Source organism: Pleurodeles waltl, chromosome 9, assembly GCF_031143425.1.
Source record: "Pleurodeles waltl isolate 20211129_DDA chromosome 9, aPleWal1.hap1.20221129, whole genome shotgun sequence".
Classification (NCBI taxonomy): domain Eukaryota; kingdom Metazoa; phylum Chordata; class Amphibia; order Caudata; family Salamandridae; genus Pleurodeles; species Pleurodeles waltl.
The window spans coordinates 1,149,995,892-1,150,020,046 of NC_090448.1; the positions used below are offsets into that span (position 1 = coordinate 1,149,995,892).

The following is a 24,155-nucleotide window of genomic DNA, read 5'->3' on the forward strand; positions in this document are numbered from 1 at the left end:
TAGGGCCAGATGTAGGAAGAGTCCAAATTGCGAGTTGCAATTTGCGAGTACCAGCGACTCGCAAATCGCAACTCGCAATTTGGAATGCAGAAAGGTGTCTCAGACACCTTCTGCGAGTCGCTATGGGGTCGCAAAGACCCGCCTCATTAATATTAATGAGGTGGGTCGCAATTTGCGACCCCATAGCGATTCAGGGCACTCACGGGGATGGTGGCCTGCTGGAGACAGCAGACCACCATGTCCGTGACTGCTTTTCAATAAAGCAGTCTTTTTTTTCAAAGTGTAGCCCGTTTTCCTTAAAGGAAAACGAGCTGCACTTTGAAAAAAAAAAACGAAACCTTTAGTTTCGGTATTTTTCAGGGCAGGTAGTGGTCCCTTGGACCACTGCCTGCTCTGAAAAATTATTTTTTTATCCAGACACAAAGGAGAAGGGGTCCCATGGGGACCGCTTCCCGTTTGCGCCTGGGTTACCATCCACTTCAAGTGGATGGTAACTGCGCTTTCATTTGCGACCGCAATCGCGGTCGCAAATGAAAATGCATAGCATTGCGAGTCGCAAATAGGAAGGGAACACCCCTTCCTATTTGCGAGTCGGAAATGCATTTTGCGAGTCGGTTCCGACTCGCAAAATGCATTTCTACATAGCAAAGTGGCTGTAGCGACTCGCAAACGGCGATTTTCGCCGTTTGCGACTCGCTAAACCCTTGCTACATCTGGCCCACAGTCCCTTTCAGGCCCAGGGACAGATGTGCCAATGCATCCATTAAAATACATCCTTACTCCCTTTTGTTTACCTTTTTTATTATTATTTTGTGATTGCCCTGCATCTTCCTGGGTACAGCTGCTGGGCTCTCACTGCCCCTAAAGTGTGCCACATTTCAAGACGGTACTGCAGATGGTGCCCTTCTTTGCATGAGCTTTAAAACAATCCAAATATGGATGCCCGTGGATGTGTACCACATACATGTGCATGCATGGGTGGCAATCTTTAAATGTTTTTGTATATGCTTTGCCAGAAAACAATCAAGGAAACAGCCACTGGTGAAGACAGTATCCCTGAAGCCGATATTGACCTATTGGTTTTGTCAATACTTGTTGCAATGGGGAAACTCTTGAAAGTTTTGGGGATTGAATAAATAAAAAGAGCACTCTGAGACAAATTGTTGAGATAGGGGATTTCCTTTATACGGCACAGGTCAGAATCACAGACGCATTATCCTTGCACTGACTTACAAAGAAATATCAAAATACTTTTCACTTGAACTCAGTTTGTTCCCCCTTGTTTTACCAGGAGTTACAATCAGAAGTAAACATTGTATGTGAAGTGTTCACATGACATATTTTGGAGGGTCCAATATTTAATATCTCACTCTCCCAGAATAAACACTGAACACACAGAAAATAATACATCCCACATATCAGTCTATAGAATTTAGAATATGTACATGCTCAAGTGGCTTGATCACCACCCTTGAAATCCATCTGTACCCACTACATGGGTGTAGCAGCATAGGCGTGGCATGCATGTCATGGCTGCAGACATGCCACACAGTAACATTCATCAGTGCAGAAGGATTGCACCCTAATAGATTCCGCACACAGCTCAAAAGCAACAAAAGGACAGCAACTGCACACAAGTCCAGTTTTCTGGAACACCAGCAGTCAATAAAAAGTGCTTAATGGAAGAACTTCTTCAGCAGAAGTAAAGTATGTCCAAAGGTGGCAGTCTGGTTCTGTGAAGGTAAGGAATGTTTAACTGACCGCTCAGCAGCTTGAATGTGTTTGATGCTGACCCAAATAAACTGAAGAAAGTCCCCACTGACTACCAATGAAGCACAGAAGGCTGTAGGCTGCAGGCAAAGAACAACTAATCCACAACTGTGTTACTGACTTGGAATGACCTGCCGCGGCTATGAAATGGAGATTCAATATATTGGTTTCCAGAGATGGACTTGTCCTCTGCCTGTCCTGAAAATCCCACTAGGTGTTCCCTCCTTAATATCTCTGCAACAACACCTCAGGCTATACGCCTCTCAGGAGCTGTCTTCCCAACAGAACCATCCTCTTTTTAGGCAGGTCAGGAAGACACCCGCTACATAGACAAAGAGCCCACCCTATGCAGTGACCTACACACCTGCGTCCGCTACCAATCCAACCATTTGATAAAATCCTGAAAACCTCAACCATTCCCCAAGGCCAAGACTCAAACCCCTCTTGCCATATGGACATGGTGCCGACCCAGTACCAGAGGCTTATCCGCCACATACTGCTGTCAAAAGAATGCGGTCTTACATTGTGATGACTGTTCACACCTGCTAGTCATACTGCTAAATATGGAAGTCCAGGGAAGACTGATATTTACTACTGGGCAAAGTGAGAGGCTTTGCGACAAAGTCAACACCATCAACAGAGACTGTGATGAACCTGTGCCTGATGTCCTTCATGTCCTCAAGCAGCAGGATTCAGAGAGCAGCAGGGTCACCTACTCAAACATTCTCACAAGACAAAGTCAAGAGTAATGCACAGCCAAAATGCTAGACAGCTGTAAATGCTGATTTGATGACAGAATTTTGCTTCTTTGCTCAATAAAAATCTTTTAGGGCCCCAGATATGTTCCCATCTCACTACAGCTTATTTTGCTGAGTTTATTGGCATACCTCTCTAGGTCCCAGGCACGTCACAAAGGTGACTTGGTGCTCAAGGATTTGTAAACTCTAAGCATATGCTGTCAAGCCTCATTCACAAGGCCTTCCTCCTACGGCAGATGCCTTACATGGCCCTGAGTTCCAGAGTCCTGGGAGCCTTCTTAAGAGCCGAATCATACTCTCTACATTGATTTACACTGGGCGACACATACTTCCAATCAGAATTTCTCTAGCTAACTCCAAGGTTTGCGCCTCTCTTCCACCAGCACTCAGTCCACACTGCAATGTAAGGGCCTGTAGTAGTATGTGTGTGATGACAGGTTAGAAGAGAGTTTCAGTAGATTTGTGGATGCCGGGCGAGTATCACTGAGCCAAGTATCACTAAGGGTAAATCTTTAGCATTTGAAAAACAAATGATAACTACCTTGTATGTGTTGTGGCATTAAATGTTCTAGGTCACATTTGTAAACTATTGTAGGTTGAATTTTTGTTGCAATCATAAAATGTGTGCTGGATACTCTTCTATTATCAGATTCCTTTTTGACTCTAGGAACAGCATTAATGTCATCAACACATGTATGCAGGCCTGAACACCACAAGGTACCATCTAGGGCAAGTCATTGTGCCTGAATATTGATCAAAGTAAATTAGTTCCTTATTGAGAGTTAATTATTATGTGTAACCATGGTGCTTATGTAGCATGGTATGTACTTATAAAGGAGACAGCGAATGTATAATATATCCTTTCCTCAACCACAACCTGCCTAATAGTTTATTTAAGAGATATCATCCCTTTTAGGGCGCTTAGGGTGGATACTAGTCTGACCGCTTGAAGTAAGGGGCAGCTACACATCTGTACCATTATGCAATACAATGTGAGGAAGCATCCAGATACTCATACCTTTAAGAAACTCAGACTCGAGTATGGACTGAGTACCACTATTTAATACATTGTGAGCAAGAGGTCAACTACACATACCTTTGAAAAACCTCAGACTCGGATATGGACTCAGTACCTCTATGCAATACAATGTGAGCAAGCAGCCGACTACACAAACCCTTGAAAAACCTCAGACTCGGATATAGACTCAGTACCTCTATGCAATGCAATGTGAGCAAGCAGCCGACTACACAAACCCTTGAAAAACCTCAGACTCGGATATAGACTCAGTACCTCTATGCAATGCAATGTGAGCACGCAGCCGACTACACAAACCTTTGCAGCTCCAGTCTCAGATATGGACCGAGTGCCAATATTCAATGCAGTGTGAAAAAACAGCCAACTATATAGTTCTTTAAAAAACCTCAGGCTCGGATATGAACTGAGTACCACTATTCAATAGAATGAAGTCAAGACATTATTTATTTCAGAGTATCTAACAATTCTGTACCATTGAGGATTCAGAGTGAGGTTCATAGTTCACTTTGCAATAACCAACCTAGCAGTGAACACCTTGAGTCAAGATTCTGTTGTGAGCATCTTTCCCTTGATTGCTCTGCACATCGCAGTGCGGCTGGCATGTTATGTGCACAGAGGGGCTGAACTATGATCTTACTTTAATGCTCACCCATGGCATGGATTATCTATATGGGGCATCTGAGAAAGAAGAGACAACAGTGTCCCTTCCCAATAAATGCCGGTGGTCGTGAAGATCCATCGGTGCGTGCAGCACAAGGAGCAGAGTTTTGGACATCTAGCTCGGAAATGTAAAGAGAACACTATATATACACACAAGACATAATATTCCTAGACCTCAAGGCTGGCTGTGCTCTAGCTAGAGGTGCTGGTGCTGCTCTCAGGCTACAACAGGTTATCAAGAAGTGGGGTGGATTGCACATTCACAGGATCTAGGGAAGACAGCATCAAGGGAGGCTCCAGTCTATCTGCTCATGCAAGGGGGTCACAAGTAAACCTAGATCCAGAATCACAGGAGAACGACAGTGGTCAATGCAAGGCCCAAAGGTAGAAGGAGGTGTTACACCGACAGAGCTGCAATTGGCAATGGCACAACATTGAGAAAAAGGACATTAAGCATAAAGTCCCCCACCATCTCCTCCATTGAAAGGGGTCTACCAATAGGGTAGCGTACCCCGCACACTCACCCTACACTCACGTCCTCACACCCGAATCATCTGAAACAGCTAGTAATAGATCTGTTTACACTGTCATTTCATTTACATGGCACCTACTACCCCTGACAAGGAGATGAAGTGCTTTATGCCGGACAGCCCTCTGCTCCAGAACCCAAGGTTAGTAGTTAATTCAGTGTTATTGGTTCTTGTTAGTTATTAGGATTAGTCTTGTGCACTCAAGGAAAAACATTCCATGCATTCACTCCAATTTCTTTATGGTGCATGAAATTGATGAGAGTTGAGCAGGATCATTAGGGGAGGAGGGATGTGTGAGTTCTTGCAGATGATTGATGGGGTTACTAGATGAGTTTGAGGAGATAAGGTACTGTTAGATTACAGGGGTATGACTTTCAGAGAAGGAGAGGTTGTGATCTTTGGTACGAGTTGCAGGAACTTTTCAGAATTACAATCATAGAGATTAAGGTGAAAATGCATGTGACTTTGATAAGGGTGTGTTCACGGGGAGGAGACATGCAGAGATTGGAGGGCATGGAAAAGGTAATTTAAAATTAAAATGGAGAGGTGGCAGTAAGAATTAAAGGCCAGTTTTTCCTGTGAGATTTAGAAATGCTGAGTTTGCTTTTTGAGACTGCAAGACCATAAAAAGAAATATCATAATTGGTATTCAAAGATATATATTAAGTCCTTTTGAAAGGCACTATCAAGCAAACAGTCTATCCACTGCTAGGCTACTACTAGGTCACTCTTCCAGCAAGGTCAGCTGATAAGCTCAGGGTTTGGAAGCATATAGTCATTGTAGGATGCATATACAGGGAAGTAGCAAGAGTTTTAGGCTGTGCTCAAAGGAAGCAATAACCTCAAGATCATAACAATGTGAGAAAATATATGGGTAATTCATGCAAAAATTTAGAACATTTTGCAAATGTTAAAGTGGATGTATTGTGATATTTATCCTCACGTTTGGCTCAGACTATTATTTATAAAAGCAAAGCGGGATAGATTTTGGATGCATCTGGGTTGACATGGCACAAGATGGAGGGTGAGGACAGCTTTCCAAGGCAGCAGGAGTATATTGCCTTCATTCCCGAGGTTGGAGAGTGGAGATCCAGACACCGAGGTGAGAAGGATGGTGACTAGACTTCCCCTAGAATTTAAATTAAGACTTGGTTAGCAAGTGGCTGCTAAATAAACTTCTTGAAACCCTGCCCTTTGGTGAATGAAAGCAGGTGGGTTGGGACTGCAGAATCTGTCTGTGAAAGATGAGGGAGACCACTTAAGTGAGGCCAAGCCTTCTGTCTTTCTTGATTGCAGGAAAATGCAAACATCTCACACCCCTTTGCGTGGCCTCTAGGCCGAAGACTACCCTGCTGTGAAGGTTATCTCTATGCAAAGGCTTGGTCAGGTGAGCAGCCAGGAAAAAAACATTCACATTCTGGTATGCAGAATAAAATATATATATTTATCCTGGAAATCTGGGTTTATTGTGTAGACAATGATAATCCCTTCCTTCCTTTGCACCATCTATAACCTGTGAGTGAGGCCATCACTCCCAACAAGGATGGCAGAGAGTGGACACCCAACACCCTTTACATTCAATATTCCCAGACAGCAGTAAAGAATACTTTGACATGACTCCTGTGCCGGAAGAGCATATGAGAGATGCTTGAGAGACCCCACTGAGTCATGATGTGCATTACTATTATTACCCCTTGACCTCTTTTAGACCCTGTTTTTCATAGGCGTCCATGATCTGAGGTCTTGCTAGATGCCCCTACCCAGCTTGTAGGACCCAGTAGTCATTGCACCAGCTTCATCATTGGGTGTATTTTTCCTTTTCTCCCCTGGTGCCCAGTGCTGTAGCCAAGCCTACTTCTTTTGTTGTGTTTTGTGAGCTGCTGCATGTAGGTCTCATGACAGTTTTAGCTCTCTATCCCTAAGAGATGCTCAAGTTTTAGCTCTCTATCCCTAAGAGATACCCAAGTCTTTACAGGATACAAGCAGCGGTTATAGGCCATAAAGGAGTACTGCACTCATCCAAGGCCAGGAAAGCTGCACTGAAGCCCGGCACATAACTTTCTGTCTCCTTCATGACCGCAGCCCTCCCTAGTTGAGGAGTTCTAAGTTCTTTATCACACCTTCGCCTTGGTTCGAGTCAGTGGTAATGGTATCTGGGAGTGATGGTGGTGCAAAAGATGGAGACCGCACTGATGCCCAAGAGGAACAGCAGCGCCACCAGGAGTGGCCAGAAATAACCAGATTCTTTCAATGGCTGAGACCAAATTCCAAACTGTGTGTCTACAGGAGAAAGGACCATATCTCAGCTCCAAACGTTTTGTTCTTTTTATGACCCTGGTGCTTTAAAAGGAGACCATGCCAAGGACAAAACCCTCATGTGAGACAAATAATGCATGTGAGACAAGACCAGGGACAAATTCTTGCATGTGAGGCAGGATCAAGGACAAGGTCTTGCATGTGAGGCCAGACCAAGGATAAAGCCTTGCATGTGATGCCAGACCACGGACAAAGGCCACACGTAAGGCGCGACCAAGGACAAAAGCCTCATGTGAGACCAGACCAAGGATCAAGCATTGCGTGTGAGACCAAACCAGGAACAAAGCCATGCATGTGAGGCAGGATCAAGGACAAGGTCTTGCATGTGAGGCCAGACCAAGGACAAAGCCTTGGATGTGATGCCAGACCACGGACAAAGGCCACACGTAAGGCGCGACCAAGGACAAAAGCCTCATGTGAGACCAGACCAAGAACAAAGCCTTGCATGTGTGACTACACCAGGGCCAAAGGGCTGCATGTCAAACCACAGCAAGGACAACAGCTTGCATATGAGACCAGACTCAGACAAGGCATTTGCATGTGAGACCAGTCCAGGGTCAAACACTCATGTGAGGCCAAATCGAGAACAAAGCATTGTATGTGAGACCAGACCAAGGACAAAGCCACACCTTGAGTCATTAATACACTACATCTCTCTGTAATAAGAAAACTCACTTTTAAACAGGATCTCTTTATTCTGCCTGCCTGTCCCAGTCACCTAGTGCAGGGGTTTGTAACAATGTTATTGAGTGCTCAGGACTATGCATGACGCTCCCAATTCACTGCTGAGTAGTGACGTCTGCAGCACATGAACCTGCAGAGGAGAACCTGCAGAGAATGAGTCTGCAGAGCTGAGACCTGAGCAAGCAGCTCAACTCTGGTAAGAGAGAAGCACAGGGGCAGCCTGATGCACCTACATTAACTTTTTGTGGTATTCATGAGTTCCCCAGTGCACACAGATCATTGATTAAAGGTTTAGGAGAGCAAGCACCTTTGCGACTTAAGCTCACCAGTACAAACACAAAGAGGTTTCCTTTCAAGTCCCTTTCAAACCATTTGTACCAGTCCCAGTATTTCACCCCTCAAGGCATCTTGCTTTGGCTGGGTGGGTGCTGTCCATACCAGTACACTTTTTCCTCCACATGCTTTTTCTTCCATTTACATAGCAATAGCATTTTGAAAGTCTTCCTGAATGTCTTGTTGCACAGTGCGTAGCAGATGGGGTTGACAGTGCTGTTGACGTAGCACAGCCAGTACCCGAGGTGCCACAAGGTTGATGGGATGCAAACAGAGCAGAAGGTAGAGACCAGCACCATGATGTTGTAGGGTGTCCAGGTGATGATGAAGGCCAGCAGGATTGCGCTTAGGGTTTGTGCCGCCTTCCGCTCCTTTATGAGAACCATCCTCTTCCGTTTGGAGATCTGATTGCTCATATTTGGGTCCAGGCTTTTAATAGATGGCCCCTTTGCCACCATCGTTGAGCAAGGACTCACCTTCACCGTCCGACAGCCATTGTTGGCTTCTTGGGAGCCATCGGCACTGACAACAAGTCTAAATTTATAAGAAACACATTTTTGGCTCCTCTGGGTGTGACCCTTGGCCGGAGAGAGGAAGTACTTTTCGTTGTCATAATCCTTCATTGTGGCTCGTTCCTTGGCAAATATATGCTTGTTCTCCTGCAGTGGGCTGTCCTCTTTCTGAACTTTGGTCTGGTTCTTGAAGGCCACTTGAAAGACTGGTTCTCCTGTGGACTTATCGTCATCGTCAGACGAAGCATAGCTGCTGCAGGTTGTCATTGGGTCATCCTTGGACCACTCACTAGTGGGTGGTGTCTGACATGTCCTCACTGTGGCTGAGGTGCTCCTGCTGGAGGAAGACCAGGAGGCTTGGCACCTCTCTCGTTTGGCAAGAGTCTGTTGCTTGCACCCAAAGCACGATTTCAGGAGGGCCCTCTGAGGTCGGTTTGTCTCGTATTCGGTGACTGACTCTGACCCCTGTAGCTCGGCCAGGTCTTTGGTGCGCCGCTCTGTCTCTTTGTAGATTCGCCAGTAAAGGATGGTCATGACCGATACTGGGATGTAGAAGGCAGCGATGGCTGTGCCAAAGGTGATTATTGGTTCATACAGAAATTGAATCTGGCACTCTCCAGGGGGCACGGTCCTCTGGCCAACTAAATATTGCCAGCATAAAATTGCTGGAGCCCATAGGATGAACGATATGAACCAGGCTAGACCAATCATGATGCCAGCCCTTTTGGGTGTACGTTTCGCCCTGTAGGTCAAAGGTCGTGTGATGGAAAAGTATCGATCGAAGCTTATGACGAGCAGATTCATGACCGAGGCGTTGCTGGCCACATAGTCCAGGGCCAGCCACAGGTCACAGGCAAGGCTCCCCAGTGACCAGTATCCAATGAGAATGTACGAGGTGTAGAGGTTCATGGAGAAGATGCCAATGATGAGATCCGCAAACGCAAGACTGAGCAAATAATAGTTGTTAACCGTCTTGAGCTGGCTGTTCACTTTAAAACTGACCATGACGAGGATGTTGCCCACTATGGTGACCAGACTCACGATGGCAGTAACTATGGCGATGGTGATGACTTCCCCGAGGCTGTGTCCTTCAAATTCTTGCTTGATGAAGGACGTCAGGTTCTCGGAGGTGGAATTACTGTGTGGATTTAGTTCCATGGTCTTACCACGGGGATCCAGGGTCTTGAGGTCTTCACGGGTTGTGTCGTCGTCGTAAAGTTGCCTGTCATGAGAAAGAAATGCCATTGATTACTAATGTGCCATGTACTGTGGGCTTTATCATAAACATGCTTTGTAAACTTAGATATTCCTCTGCAGTGTTGCTTGACATTTTTAAGCAAATAAAACATTGAAACTGGAGTAAGAAAGAATGTTTCATATAAAATTCACCCATCTAGGCAGTGGAAAGGAGAAAACATTCTATCAAAGGACAGTACAGTATTCAACAATATTGGAAACTCAGGTCTTTGATCAGCAAATATTTTCATATAGTTCCCCACATATTCTCGTTATGAATGAAATATACCCAAATAACACATTATCTCTAAATTCTCTGAAAATGTGTACAAAAAAAGTGAGATTGAGAAAAGTGATTTGTGTCTGTGTACTGCTTAGACACAGTCCTACCTGTATGGATATCATCTGGGGGAAAGAACCTACTCATGGTTTCAACTTTGGTACTCTTGGCATTGCACTGGCCACCCCTGGTGTTAGGGGTCATGAAGGCAATGGTAAGAACTCAGGGCCTGATTTATATGTTGGTGGTAAACATAATCTGTCACAACAGTGACAGATTATCCTTACCGCCAACATAATGGTCCACCCGCTGAATTTAGATGTGAGCAAAACATAGTTTGGCAACGGCAGAGACTATTTTGATAGCCCAACGGAGTAAGGGGCATCGGAGAAATGCCTATATGTCCACCCACCCAATTTAGATGGGCAGATATATAGCTGTTTTACTGCCTGTCACTGCCAAGAAAACCCTGGAGGTAAGGGGGAAGTAAAAACAAATAATAACCCCCTCATCAAGGGAGAAAGCACTCGTGGCGAGGGGGGGTGGTTGTTTTTATTCCCAAGAGAAAAAAAAGGTTTTGTTTTTGAAAATGAAAAAAAAAAACTTTTGAAACTTTGCCATACGGCTCTGTCATGTTTGATGGAGCCGTACGACAAAGTTCCAATACATTGGCAGGACCCTCTTTGACAGCAGTTCCTGTCAATGGTTGAAATGTTTGTTGGGCTGACGGACATTTCAAAATCTAGCAGGTAGTTCAGGATGATGGAGTAATATACTCTGTCACCCTAATGAAGTAAAAACCATCCGTCAAAATATAAATGAGCCCATTCTAGTAATAAGGGCTTTAAAATCCCTCTTCGCTTTCTGTAGGTTCCCTTCCTTTTCCCTTCCCCTAGTTGTTTGTGGCAAGTGGGAAAGTTACCTAATTGTAATCTTCCCTACTCCATTTACCTATCCATGGCCCTGTGTATATGGCCCACTCGCCATCCCTTTCATCCTTGACCATGACCCCGGGGGCTTGGCGATGTAAGGCCTCCTCTTCAAGGACCTTTCTGGCAGAAAGGGGTCTTGGAGATAGGTCAGAGGGAAGGAGGGAAAGGTTTTGGTTCTTGCTAGATCACGTGGTGCCTGGGGGATGTGGGCTCACCTCAATGAATTTAGTACTGGGACAAGGAAGATTGAGGAGGTAATATAGGGTTGTCGCTAGTCTAAGGTTGGAACAATTTGTCTTTCCAGTCATTACATAGAAGGTCAAAGAGTGCTCAATGCCACATTTTCCCTGCAACCTTGACGTATTCAAGTGTGGTAGAGAATTTGCTATTGTCATTTTAAGGATTTTGGATGGCCCAGGCAAGGCATATGTAGGGGAACCCTCTTCAGACAGCATTGAATTTATTATGTATTTCCTGCTAATTCAAGCCTCCATAATCCCAAACTATTCTGAATTATATGTTAAATTTTCAGAAACTGAGTCACACAGAAATAAATGACATAGGTCTTGCCCGGGACCATAAAAATCCTGAAGATGACACTCGATAGAGAAAGACAGAGTAAGAGACACAGACAGGAAGAGACGGAGAGAGAGAGAGAGAGAGAGAGAGAGAGAGAGAGAGAGAGAGAGGGAGAGAGAGGGAGAAAGGGGTGTAGTTAGTAAAAATTGAACTAGTATATAGAGGGCAAATAGAATGTTCACTTTTCCAGGGGGGCCTTTGGAAGGAGGGGGCTCTGGGCATAAAACATCTGCCATAAAACATCTCCGCGATTTGCCTTTGCCTTTCTGAGAAGTGCTGATGAAGTACTGCTATGCTGCTGAGAAGCGCTTGTGAAGTACTGCTATGCTGCTGAGAAGCGCTTGTGAAATACTGCTACACTGCTCAGAAGTGCTTGTGAAGTACTGCTGCCCTGCTGAGGAGTGCTTGTGAAGTACTGCTACCCTTCTGAGAAGCGCTTGTGAAGTACTGCTATGCTGCTGAGAAGCGCTTGTGAAATACTGCTACACTGCCCAGAAGCGCTTGTGAAGTACTGCTATGCTGCTGAGAAGCGCTTGTGAAATACTGCTACACTGCTCAGAAGTGCTTGTGAAGTACTGCTATGCTGCTGAGAAGCGCTTGTGAAGTACTGCTACCCTTCTGAGAAGCGCTTGTGAAGTACTGCTATGCTGCTGAGAAGCGCTTGTGAAATACTGCTACACTGCTCAGAAGTGCTTGTGAAGTACTGCTGCCCTGCTGAGGAGTGCTTGTGAAGTACAGCTGCACTGCTGAGGAGTGCTTGTGAAGTACTGCTACCCTTCTGAGAAGCGCTTGTGAAGTACTGCTATGCTGCTGAGAAGCGCTTGTGAAATACTGCTGCACTGCTCAGAAGTGCTTGTGAAGTACTGCTACCCTTCTGAGAAGCGCTTGTGAAGTACTGCTATGCTGCTGAGAAGCGCTTGTGAAATACTGCTACACTGCTCAGAAGTGCTTGTGAAGTACTGCTGCCCTGCTGAGGAGTGCTTGTGAAGTACAGTTGCCCTGGTAAAAAATGCCTGTGAAGTACAACTGCCCTGTTGAAAAGTGCTTGTGAAGTATAGCTGACTTCTGAGAAGTGCTTGTGAAGTATAGCTGACCTTCTGAGAAGTGCTTGTGAAGTATAGCTGACCTTCTGAGAAGTGCTTTTGAAGTACAGCTGTCCTTCTGAGGAGTGCTTGTGAAGTATAACTGCCTTGCTGAGAAACGATTATGAAGTACAACTGCCCTGCTGAGGAGTGCTTGTGAAGTACTGCTGCTCTGCTGAGAAGTGGTTGTGAAGTGCAGCTGCTCTGCTGAGAAGTACTTTTGAAGTACTGCTGTCCTTCTGAGAAGTGCTTGTGAAGTACAGTGGCCTTGGTGAGAAGTGCTTATGAAGTACAGATGCTGTGCTGAGAAATGCTTGTGAAGTACAGCGGCTCTGCTGAGAAGTACTTTTGAAGTACTGCTGTCCTTCTGAGAAGTGCTTGTGAAGTACAGTAGCCTTGGTGAGAAGTGCTTGAGAAGTACAGCTGCCCTGCTGAGGAGAGCTTGTGAAGTTATGCTGCTCTGCTGAGAAGTGCTTGTGAAGTACAGCTGCCCTGCTGAGAAGTGCTTGTGAAGTACAGCTGCCCCGCTGAGAAGTGCTTTTGAAGTACAGCTGCACTGCTGAGGAGCGCTTGCGAAGTACAGCTGTCCTTCTGAGAGGTGCTTATGAAGCATAGCTGCCCTACTGTAAAGTGCTTGTGAAGTACAGCTGCCTCGCTGAGAACTACTTGCGAAGTACAACTGCCCTGCTAAGGAGTGCTTGTGAAGTACAGCTGCCCTGCAGAGGAGTTCTATGTCAAGTACAGCTGCCCTCCTGAGAAGTGCTGGTGAAGTACAGCTGCCCTGTTGAGAAGCGCTTCTTATGAAGTGTAGCTGCTCTGCTAAGAAGTGCTTGTGGAGTACAGCTGCCCTGCTGAGAAGTGCTTCTTATAAAGTATAGCTGCCCTGCTAAGAAGTGCTTACGAAGTACAGCTGCCCTGCTGGGGAGTGCTTGCGAAGTACAGCTGTCCTTCTGAGAGGTGCTTATGAAGCATAGCTGCCCTAATGTAAAGTGCTTGTGAAGTACAGCTGCCCTGCTGAGAAGTGCTTTTGAAATACAGCTGCCCTGCTGAGGAGTGCTTGTGAAGTACAGATGCCCTGCTGAGGAGTACTTGTGAAGTACTGCTGCCCTGCTGAGGAGTGCTTGTGAAGTATAGCTGCCCTGTTGAGAAGTGCTTATGAAATACAGCTGCCCTGCTAAGAAGTGCTTGTGAAGTACAGCTGTCCTGTTGAGAAGTGCTTATGAAATACAGCTGCCCTGCTGAGGAGTGCTTGTGAAATACAGCTGCCCTGCTGAGGAGTGCTTGTGAAGTACAGCTGTCCTGTTGAGAAGTTCTTATTATGAAGTATAGCTGCCCTGCTAAGAAGTGCTTGTGAAGTACAGCTGCCCTGTTGAGAAGTGCTTATGAAATACACCTGCCCTGCCGAGGAGCGCTTGCGAAGTACAGCTGCCCTACTGAGGAGTGCTTGTGAAATACAGCTTCCCTGCTGAGGAGTGCTTGTGAAATACAGCTTCCCTGCTGAGAAGTGCTTATGAAATACAGCTGCCCTGCTGAGGAGTGCTTGCGAAGTACAGCTTCTCTGCTGAGGAGGGCTTGTGAGAAACAGCTGCCCTGCTGAGAAGTGCTTATGAAATACAGCTGCCCTGCTGACAAGTGCTGGTGAAGTATTACAGCCCTTTATATTGAGAAGTTCTGGTGAAGTATTACAACCCTTCTCATGAGAAGTGCTGGTGAAGTATTACAGCCCCTTCTGATGAGAAGTGCTGGTGACATATTACAGCTTCTTCTGTTGAGAAGTGCTGGTAAAGTATTACAGACCCTTCTCATGAGAAGTGCTGGTGACATATTACAGCTCCTTCTGTTGAGAAGTGCTGGTGAAGTATTACAGCCCCTTCTGATGAGAAGTGCTGGTGAAGTATTACAGCCCTTTATGTTGAGAAGTTCTGGTGAAGTATTACAGCCCTTTCTGTTGAGAAGTGCTGGTGAAGTACTACCTCTCTGTTGAGAAGTGCTTGTGAAGTACTACATCCCTTTCTATTGAGAAGTGCTGGTGAAGGATTACCTGTTAGGAGATGCTAGTGAATGATTGCAGCCCGGGTAAGTAGTGTTGGTGAAATAGAATCGCTCTATTGAGAAGTGTTGATTACTTTTTACAGCCTATTTAAGTCTTGTTGATGAAGTATTACCTCTCTGTCGAGAAGTCCTGGTGAAGTATTACAGTCCTGTTAAGAAGTGCTGGTAGATTATTTCAGCCCTGTTAAGAGGTGCGGGTTAAGGATTACAGCCCTGTTAAAGAGTGGTGGTGAAGTATTACCACTTAGTTGAGAAGTGCCTGTGAAGTATTACAGCCCTGTTATGAATTGCGGGTAAATTACTGCAGCCCCATTAAGTAAGAGGTGCTGGTTAAGGATTACAGCTCTATTAGGAAGTGTTGGTGAAGTATTACGGCACTGTTGAGAAGTCCTGGTGAGGTATTACAGCCTTGTTAAGTTTTGTTGGTGAAGTATTGAAGGGCTAGTGAAGTATTGTAGCTCTGTTAACAGGTAATAGTCAAGTATTACAACCTTGATAAATAATGTTGATTAGTGATGCAGGGCCGGCTTTAGCGCTGGTGGCGCGTTGTGAGACAATCTTTGTTGGTGTCCACCAATGACCTTCCTCAGAGATTTCCTCACTACCACCCTCCAACAGTACCCCTCATCTCTACATAGCCCTTGTCTCACATGTATTATTTAACTTGCTTTATAGCACTACTCATAACAGTGTAGGGTGTCAGTGCACTTTACAGCACACACACACTTATTGATATCATTGTTTTAGGGCCAATGGCAGATATATATACCTTGCTCATACCTAAGACGACTAGAGAAATTCAAAGAAATAGAAGAGTAGTAAGAGGTTTGATCTATGCCATTCCACTTATTTGATATAGTAATATTTCTTTGACTGGCTTTTTTTTATAATTTTTTTATTGGAAAGTTATCTAATTCTTTTCACATGGTGTTGATGTGCTGCTCTTACTTTCTGATTGGTGTCTCTTTCTCTGCTTTTGAATTATCAAGTGTGTGCAAAACTCAGGCTGCTTGCGATGTTTGCCCATGAATTGGTTTTGTCTGAAGTGTTTGTCTTTCGGGGTTTTGCGAAATCAAGTGTGGACTCCCCAACAAGTGTTATATTATGTCAGATGCAGGTGTGTCCTGAGAAAGGTGGTCTAGATGTTTATAGAACCACTGAAACATATGTTGAATCATTTTATGGGGTAACAGGCCATCTGGCTAAAGTGTAGCATGATCACAATTGCGCTGTTCACTGTTTTGTTTACAACCCATGTTTTAAACGTGTGGGTATGTGAGTATGCATGGATAATGAGAGTCCTTTTTATGTGAATGGTGGACATGCTTTTTACATGTTTATGAAATTGGTTTCAACACATTGTATCTGCAGAAAGAAAACTAATCTTGACTGCAGGTCTACAGCTAAAAGGTGTGTACTGTGTTTCCATTATTATATAGGAAATTGTATGACAGCCACAAATTATTTATTGTTTTTTAAATACGCGCTTGGCAAAAGTATTTCTTGTGGTGAAAGTTTATTTGGTGCCTTTCTGTCCTTACTTGTTTCCGTGGCTCCTTAATATATAAGCTTTTACACTTTGTTCCTACCACAGCTATCGAGGACTCCCTTTGTTTCTGTTATTTTTGCATTTATCATAGTTTTTTTGGGGGGTATCCTTACTTTTGCATGGCCTTAATGAAGTATTACAGCCCTATTTGTTGAAGTACTAAGGCCTATTTGAGCAGTGTTGGTGAAGTATTACAGCCGTTTTTAGAGGTGCTGGTGAAGTATTACTGTATATGGATCTGCCCTTTTACCTCAGGGGGAGAGGTGGACCAATGAACAAACAATGAACAATAAATATGCCTGTAATGTTGTGATTCGTAGGTTTCTACAAGTACAAAGCAGTTTATTCCATTGTCTCATATGAATAAATCAAATGAATGCATTAATTAATTAAAACAGATATACTTTTTATAATAAGGTATATGGAGGAGCATGTTTTTTTACATATTAGGTAAAAAAAATGAATATAATTTCTCAAATTCATTAGACACATGCATTGTAAAATAGAACGTTATGCATAATACAAATTCTTATTGACTAAAAAAGAAAAGGCAGAAAAGAGTGTCCTTCACCAGTAGGAGTGATCAAAGTAAGTGAAATGTGAATACTTAAAAAAAAAATCAGTCTAACACCTTTTTTAGTTGGTGAGACCAATACAACATGACAAGCACTTGATACAGCAGGTATGTGTGCCTAGACTTTGCCATGGCAGGTTGATTAATTGAAAATCTAGGTCTTCAGTTTCTTGTGGATTTCATGAACAGAGGAGGCGGTTCTGATATGGAGTGGGAAGCAGTTCTATATTTTTGGAGTGATGTAAATGGACGCCCAACCTCCTGATCTGGTTTCTGTGTATGTGTGGGATGAGAATGAGCAGGAGTCAAATGGAGCAGAGGTGTTTGGAAGGAGATGTGACTGTTCAGGTAGGTGGGGCCTAAGTTTGCAATGTGTGATACTTTATTTCATGGACATAATTCCTTTCTACTATTCGTTATAAAATGTCACTTAAAGCATACCACATACGGTACTACGTCACACACAACCACACAGAAAACTTAGAAATGTCCCAAGTAGACAAAACTGAAAACTGTGTAGCTATGCAAAATCATTGTCTCAATATCACAGCATTGCTTTTTATTTTTGCAGTTTTACATAGTGCGAACTTGCCCCAAGGGAGTTGTAGCGTTTTACACGAACACCAATTACATTACAGAAGGTCAAATTCATTTTCAGCTAGGCGGAGATTAAATGATTTTCCTAAAATCACATGATGTTGTGCCGACCCCGAGACTGCCACCAAGTCCCCAATTTCAAAGCTACTGCCTCTATCCGTGATGTTTCCTCAGTGACAAATAAATAATGACCTATATTTTAAAAACGAGTTAACTCAGCTTGGTGTGAAAGTTCTGTACTTTCTCCACACTATCCAAACAGGAAATGTTATCCTTTTATTTATAGAACAAATGATATAACAGCACGAGACGCCACTTCTCGGTGAGTCGCCGCGTGCTCCGTTTTTGTGGGACAGATTTCAGTGTAACACCGGCATTCCGTCTAAACGTCAACGGAGCACCGGTTCTAACATTTCATGCAGGGGGGAATGTTTTTAGGAGCGCGCATGCACGTTTTTCCGGTATGGGGGACGCCTGGGCCGTAGCACAGTACGCTTCTCACTTCCGGTTTGCGGAGTGCATTGGCAGTCCCGTAGCGTTCTGCAGTTCCGGCCGGAGGGACTCGTTTTCGGGGTGCACCGCTGTCAGTTCCTTGCCGCTCACCTGTCGGAAGCCGGTACCGAGAGCATGGAGCGCGGCGGCGGCGGCGGGAGGGGCAGGCGAGGCGGCGGGGGGCGCAGGAGAGGCGGGGACCGACCACCCCCGCCGCACGCAGAGGGAGATGCGCCTCGAGCAGGCGGGGGCCGCCGAGGAGGGCACAGGAGCCGGGGGTGGAGAGGGGGCCCTCCCAGGGGAGGCAGAGGAGGCCCCCCACCCTCCGACAGGGGCAGGGTAAGTGCCCTCATTGTCACTGAGGTGTGAACGAGGTGGTGGCTTTGAGGAAGATAGTGGGGCTGTGGCATGTTGTGAGCTGGAAGTGCCACGTGTTATTGTCAGGGCAGTGAGAGGGTGAAACAATGCTTGTTTATTTTGGAGATGGAGTTTGGATAACTTGGTTCTGACAAGCCCCCCATGTGTGTTGTGCCAGCGCCGGAGGTCCCTATTCCATCCTCGGACTCGTGGTTTCACTTTTACGATTTCACTGCTCTATATATCTATTGCACACTTGTTTCCTTCTTTCTGTAGGGTTTAACATTTTGCAAACGTAGATCTTATGTAACTATGTTTGGTAGTAGTTGGCAATTCTTGAACTCTCTGTAACCATCTTTTTAACAATATATGCTCACTATAAAGTGCTCTGGCACTTTTGGGCAGTGTTCGCGCTATATGCAAATGCATACATAAATAAACCACACCTTGCTGAGTGCCAGCATACAGAAAGTGGTGACATGGGGGACATTTAGCATGTGGCCATGCTGTAACACATGGGTCTCCAACCTTTTCTGTAACAAGAGCTACTTAAGTACAGTGAAAATTAATTTGAACTACTAATATGATTGGACTTGTAATAGTGACCACATCGAACAAGATTGTATTCGTGGCCACACTGCAAGAATACCGTCAGTGATCACCTCAGTGCATCAGGCTAGGTTGCCAGCACTAACTTGAAAAAGTCTTTGACAATTTATAATCTTTTTACATAGGTAATACATAACAGCCATAGTTGCAGTGCTCGTGGTACCAAAGTAGTAATATTGGTAATAACTCTCCTGAACGCCACATGATTTATCACTCAACTTTAAAGTTATTTTTCTCCAAACATTATCTTAGGAGTTTTGAAAATGCACATAGTTTTGTCTCAGATAAATGCTTTTCAGTTTTGGTATAAAGATATTAATTCAGCATAGCAAAATCTTCTAATTTAGTAGGCTGGGCTGTACACAGGAGTGCTACCAGCAGATCACAAGATACTCATTGAAGAAGCCTGTTGTATGATGTCGGAACTGAAATACTACTGTGGTGGGTTATATCAGATTATTTGGTAGGGGTATTGGCATATTACTAGGGTCACCAGTGCCACACCTTTGTGTTGTAGATGTATTACTATAGATCATGATGAGAAAGCAATTGTTAGCCATCCGTCTGTTTTTTTCAAGAGGTGAAGAGGAGTGATATGTGGAGGAGTTTGTTAGGCAGTGGGTGGGAGTGCCACATAGTACCATAGAAAGGGGTTTTGCGGTGAGGTATTATTGTACATTGCTGGTAAGAGGTGTGGCGCATTAAATATCAAAATTGATTTTCATTATCATTTTTAGGTCAAGCGTTAGCATTTGCCCTGGTGTATACTTCTATATTTAAGTATACTTATACTGTGGGTTAAAGTAATTTCATTTGTAGGTTGCCCTGTCCTTTAAAAATTATTGGTCGCTAGTGGTCAGTTCTGCCTTTTTCTCCCTCCTTTTTCAGTTTCAGAGCAGTGACCAAGTACTGTATCGTTCCACTTTGTTTTCTTTATCTTTTGCTGTGACAGACCATTTTTTACATTTCTTTGATGCTCCCTTCTAGGTTGGTAGCTGCCTGTGTTTTATTGCAGCATTACATCCCTCCCACTTCCTCCCATGTCGCTGATATGTTTTGGCTTTATTCCAATGCTGTCCCCTACCCTGCTTCTAAAAGAAGCTTTTTTTTTTTTTTTTACTAATAAGCTTATTTTACTAAATAAACGGCTCCTAAAATAAGCTTATTTTACTAAATAAAAACACCATATTCCCTCACGTAACATCACAGAAACTCTCTCTCTCTGCTGTGCTAACTTCATTAGAGCTTTTTTTTTATTTATTTTTTTGGCTTGTGGGCGCTGTTGTCAAAAGATGACAATTAACTTGTTTGAAATGTGCGAAACCTATTGCATTGCAAATGCTTGTTTTTATGTTAATGGTTTTTGGGAGGAGGCATGGAGAAGCAGCATTTGCAATTCTCTCTTTATTTTCCATACAAGGCTCTTTCGAAAACAACCATGCCTTTCTTTTCATCAGAAGGCTTGTTATCTACACTCTTCCTTTTCTCGGCAACTCCAGGCTTTGTTCCGCGTAGATGAAGACTTTGTGGCCACTTGCCTTGTACGGGAACAGATGGTTTGGTTAATGCTATGCTGCTGGACACTGGATTATTTTTACAACTCTGGTACGTGTCCAAAATGTATTCCGATTTATTGTCCTGCAGATTCAGCCAACATGTCCCTCACTACTTCGAATCCTGGCCCAGCCTGCGCAGTCAAAATGAGTGCAGTTTGGTATTTGGAATTAGAAAATAACTTTTTTTGTTATTCAGAATGGTGATGCAAACAAAAATTTAAATAGGAGCAAAACAAATCACTTTATTTGGTGATGTGCATATAACAAATATTTGCAAAACCTCGATTTCCAAATAATATACACTATATAGTTTTATCAGTAAAACCACGTCAGTGTGAAATGCTGTGGCCGTTTAAATGGAAAATCTGGTAACTGCAAATAAGTGTGCTACTATTTCATGCTTCAGGTATGTATTTATTAAAAGTGATAGTTTTTAAACATGATTTGAGAAACATTCCTTTCCCCGCCCTGATGACAATACAGATAATGAACTAAGAGGCAAGTCAGCGGTCATGAGGATCCTAAACATGGCTAGATTTGTATTGTATATGGAGCAAAATTTTAGTCTATTAAATGAAACAAAAGTATTTTTTTGTACAGCTGACATGATGAACTTGCGTATTCGAAGATACTCTCATGTGATAAGAAAATGGCAGCTCAGTAAATTAAAATATTTGCACATGATCACATAATTTTAAACCTGTTTATGGTTCAAACGCATTATAATTAGTTGAGTAGATTATTTAAGGCACTAGATCTCCAGGTCTAGTAACGTTTTTATGATTTGTCGAGGCCTGAGTAGTTCTTCCTGAGGAACTTTACAACTGATTGATGGTAAGGGTGTAGGACAGGGTTGCAATTTCTGTTTTGCAATGTGAAGACATTTCTAGGCCATGCCTGTCCTTTAGTCTGTCTCTTATTACTGATCAGGAAGTCTGATTAGAGCCAGGTGCAGAAACCTCACACTTCTCTTCATTATGGCCATGTGTGGGTGATCCATTTCAGAGACAGCCCCACTGTTGCCTACTGTGAGTAGCATCACTTTACACAGACTGTCTAGAGAGCAGCCTGAGATGAACACTTGAAAGAGAGCCATCTCTTATCGGTTCTGAAGTTTGAAAAAGTGGATCCACGTTACCTGTTTAAAATTTTTGCATAAAGTGGAACACAGACCACCAATTTTGTTCCAGTTCAAACTTCTTCTTGAACTAGAAAGGGAGATTCTACAGAGAACACAGGAGAAGAGACATGCCAAGAGGAAATGTCCACTGTGATCATCCAATATGATGATTCTGGCCCAGGGACAGAGTAAGGGCAGGAGGGACCTCTGCTTAAGAGGGTTTCAGTTTCTATCTGTATTTTCCAGCAAGAGCTGCATTCATCCACGTCTGGGTGCAAGTACCATCTTGGCATGTTAGAAGAGATGTTTCAATGAAAGCTTATAGTAGGATGAGAACCTGCGCATAAAGCTTCACCTTGGACTCTGTTTTAGGGATTGCAATTCTTTGTGAATTATTTACAATTTCTAAAGTGTGAAATCCATTGAGCTTCATTTTCGTGATTCCTAGTGGAGTCACAGTCAACCTACCACCTGAATGTTAATGAGGTAGGTTGCTGTCCTGCTGAGGTCAGCACACCACCATATTTGTGATTGTTTTTAATTAAGCAATCTTTTTTAAATAATACAGCCCATTTTCAAGAAAAAATGAAATTTTGAAGATTCTTAAGAGTAGGCAGTGGTCCCTTTGGCCACTGCCTGCTCTTAAAAATTATTTGCATCAACATTTGCAAAGGGGCCCATTCTCATTTTGTGAATGGTTACTACCACCCATGAGGTTTTGGTAAAAAAATTAATGTTTTGCAATGGTAATTTGGTAGCAAAATGTTCATACATACCTCTGTAAATTGGTAATAGGAAGGGATGTCCTAAACCCACCCCTTCAAAACATGTTATTGAATCGCAATTTGGCTTTTGTGCATTTTAAAAATATTTTTTGAGGTCGATTTTGTGAATTGGGCCGTTTGTGACCCCAAAAAAGGTTTGGTAACTATATGGCCCTAGGTGACCATCTGGGCAGCAGAATATATGCATCTCCTGGTTGCTCCAGCTCCACTGGGCATTTTTGAAGGTCACATTCTAGGCAGAAGTGGGTGAAGTGATTTAGAAGTTTGTGAGTTCTAAATTATAAATATGTTTGTCAGAGTTACTAGGGACAGACTCAAGATGCGTCATCCACTTCATTAGTCCTGGTGGTTTTTAGGTGGTGGCTGCTTTGAGAGTCCTGTAGGCTTGCCGGTTGATAAATCACAGAAAATAGAGTCAACTGATGTGGACCTGGTTAATACCTGGATCTGTGGAAGAATGCATCAATGAGAGGAATTCTAACTTTAACTGCATAGAGGTGCACAACTTGAGAGCACAACAGTCTTGGGCCGTCATTTGTGCCCATGAGCAGTTAGGTGCCTGTGAGAAAATGGGCTCAGCATTCTGAATATTTGCAGAGTTAATTTAAAAGGAAGGGAGGTAAAATCCCAGGAACAAGCTGGCCACTGTAAAACAGTACCTTAAATGACTTCCAATAATGGTGTAAGAAAGAGAGTTCCCAGCGAAGGAACAGGGCCTAAAAGGTAGCGCATGTTCACTTTTTTTTTTTTTTTTTTAGCCCATCCTTGGGTTGGTAGACAATGCTGAGCATGATATTTGCAGAAGGATACACCAGGAATCCCCTGATGTGGGTTAACCTGACAGCACGCAAAAGAGATCTTTCAAGGAAAGTTTGAAATTACACTTGCAAGCAAGCTTCTCTAAAGACTTTAGAAACCAAGAAAAGTGGTCGCAAATTCTCCGTTTTCTGTAGTGTGCCCTCCTAAGCAATAATAATATTTTTGGGAAAAAGATAACTGGACAAAAATGTGACAAATGAGATGTTTTGAGATTTTCATGTTTTATTTAGAAGGAAGCAGGCACACAAAGGTTTGAGGCTTCTTTTCAGTCTCTCTCACAAGGCAATGCTTATGGTCATTTTAAAGTGGCTCATGTAATTCCAGTTGAAAAAATAGAGGCTTCTAGGGCAATAGATGTTCATCTCTGTTATATATTCCTTCACCCTGCAGCCTTTAGGATTATGAAAGCCCACATAGCCAAAAGCTTCTGTGACTTTCTTGAGCCCTATATTTTGATATTTTCCTCATAAGCTGGTCTTCGTCCAGACCACGTGACTGAGTCTATGCTCTTCGATGTTTTGGACAACAGCCTCTCTGATGGTCCAGGGTAGTTTATTAAGGACATTACTATGACCCTGGGACCCCGACTGCCTGTGAACCAGTCCATGCCTGTGGTTTTTCCTCCTCCACTTCTGGGTAGTCCATGAAAGAACATTTACTATTGGTGCCTCTGTCTGGTGGATGTTTGTCATAATATCAAAAATGAACATATCTATGTGCAAAAATATTGTGACCAGAATATTGACTAACAAAGTATTGTGAAGGTCAATATGCTTAGGTACGTACAAATATAGTATTTGTAATGCTGTATCAACGTGCCATGTAAATCTATACTTAAATATAGATTTTTTTTAACCTTTTATGATGGCCGCCTGTATCCTGTGCATGCCCATGGGTTGCTCTATTTTTGCTTGTAAGTGAACCTGTAGAGCTTTTA

The 24,155-nt window shown here is 43.6% G+C and overlaps 2 protein-coding genes across 2 annotated transcripts in view; one reads left to right on the forward strand and one right to left on the reverse strand.

Annotated features, from left to right (window-relative positions):
- Nucleotides 1-1,177: 1,177 nt before the first annotated feature.
- Nucleotides 1,178-24,155, reverse strand: part of CHRM5 (cholinergic receptor muscarinic 5) — a 204,570-nt gene continuing 181,592 nt past the window's right edge. Inside the window, exon 2 of the mRNA XM_069208984.1 lies at nt 1,178-9,821. Within this exon, the coding sequence (XP_069065085.1) occupies nt 8,153-9,757 (1,605 nt within the window). The 5' untranslated portion in view covers nt 9,758-9,821 and the 3' untranslated portion in view covers nt 1,178-8,152. The remainder of the gene's footprint in view (nt 9,822-24,155) is intronic.
- AVEN (apoptosis and caspase activation inhibitor) overlaps nt 17,987-24,155 on the forward strand; it is a 683,185-nt gene continuing 677,016 nt past the window's right edge. Inside the window, exon 1 of the mRNA XM_069208985.1 lies at nt 17,987-18,311. Within this exon, the coding sequence (XP_069065086.1) occupies nt 18,108-18,311 (204 nt within the window). The 5' untranslated portion in view covers nt 17,987-18,107. The remainder of the gene's footprint in view (nt 18,312-24,155) is intronic.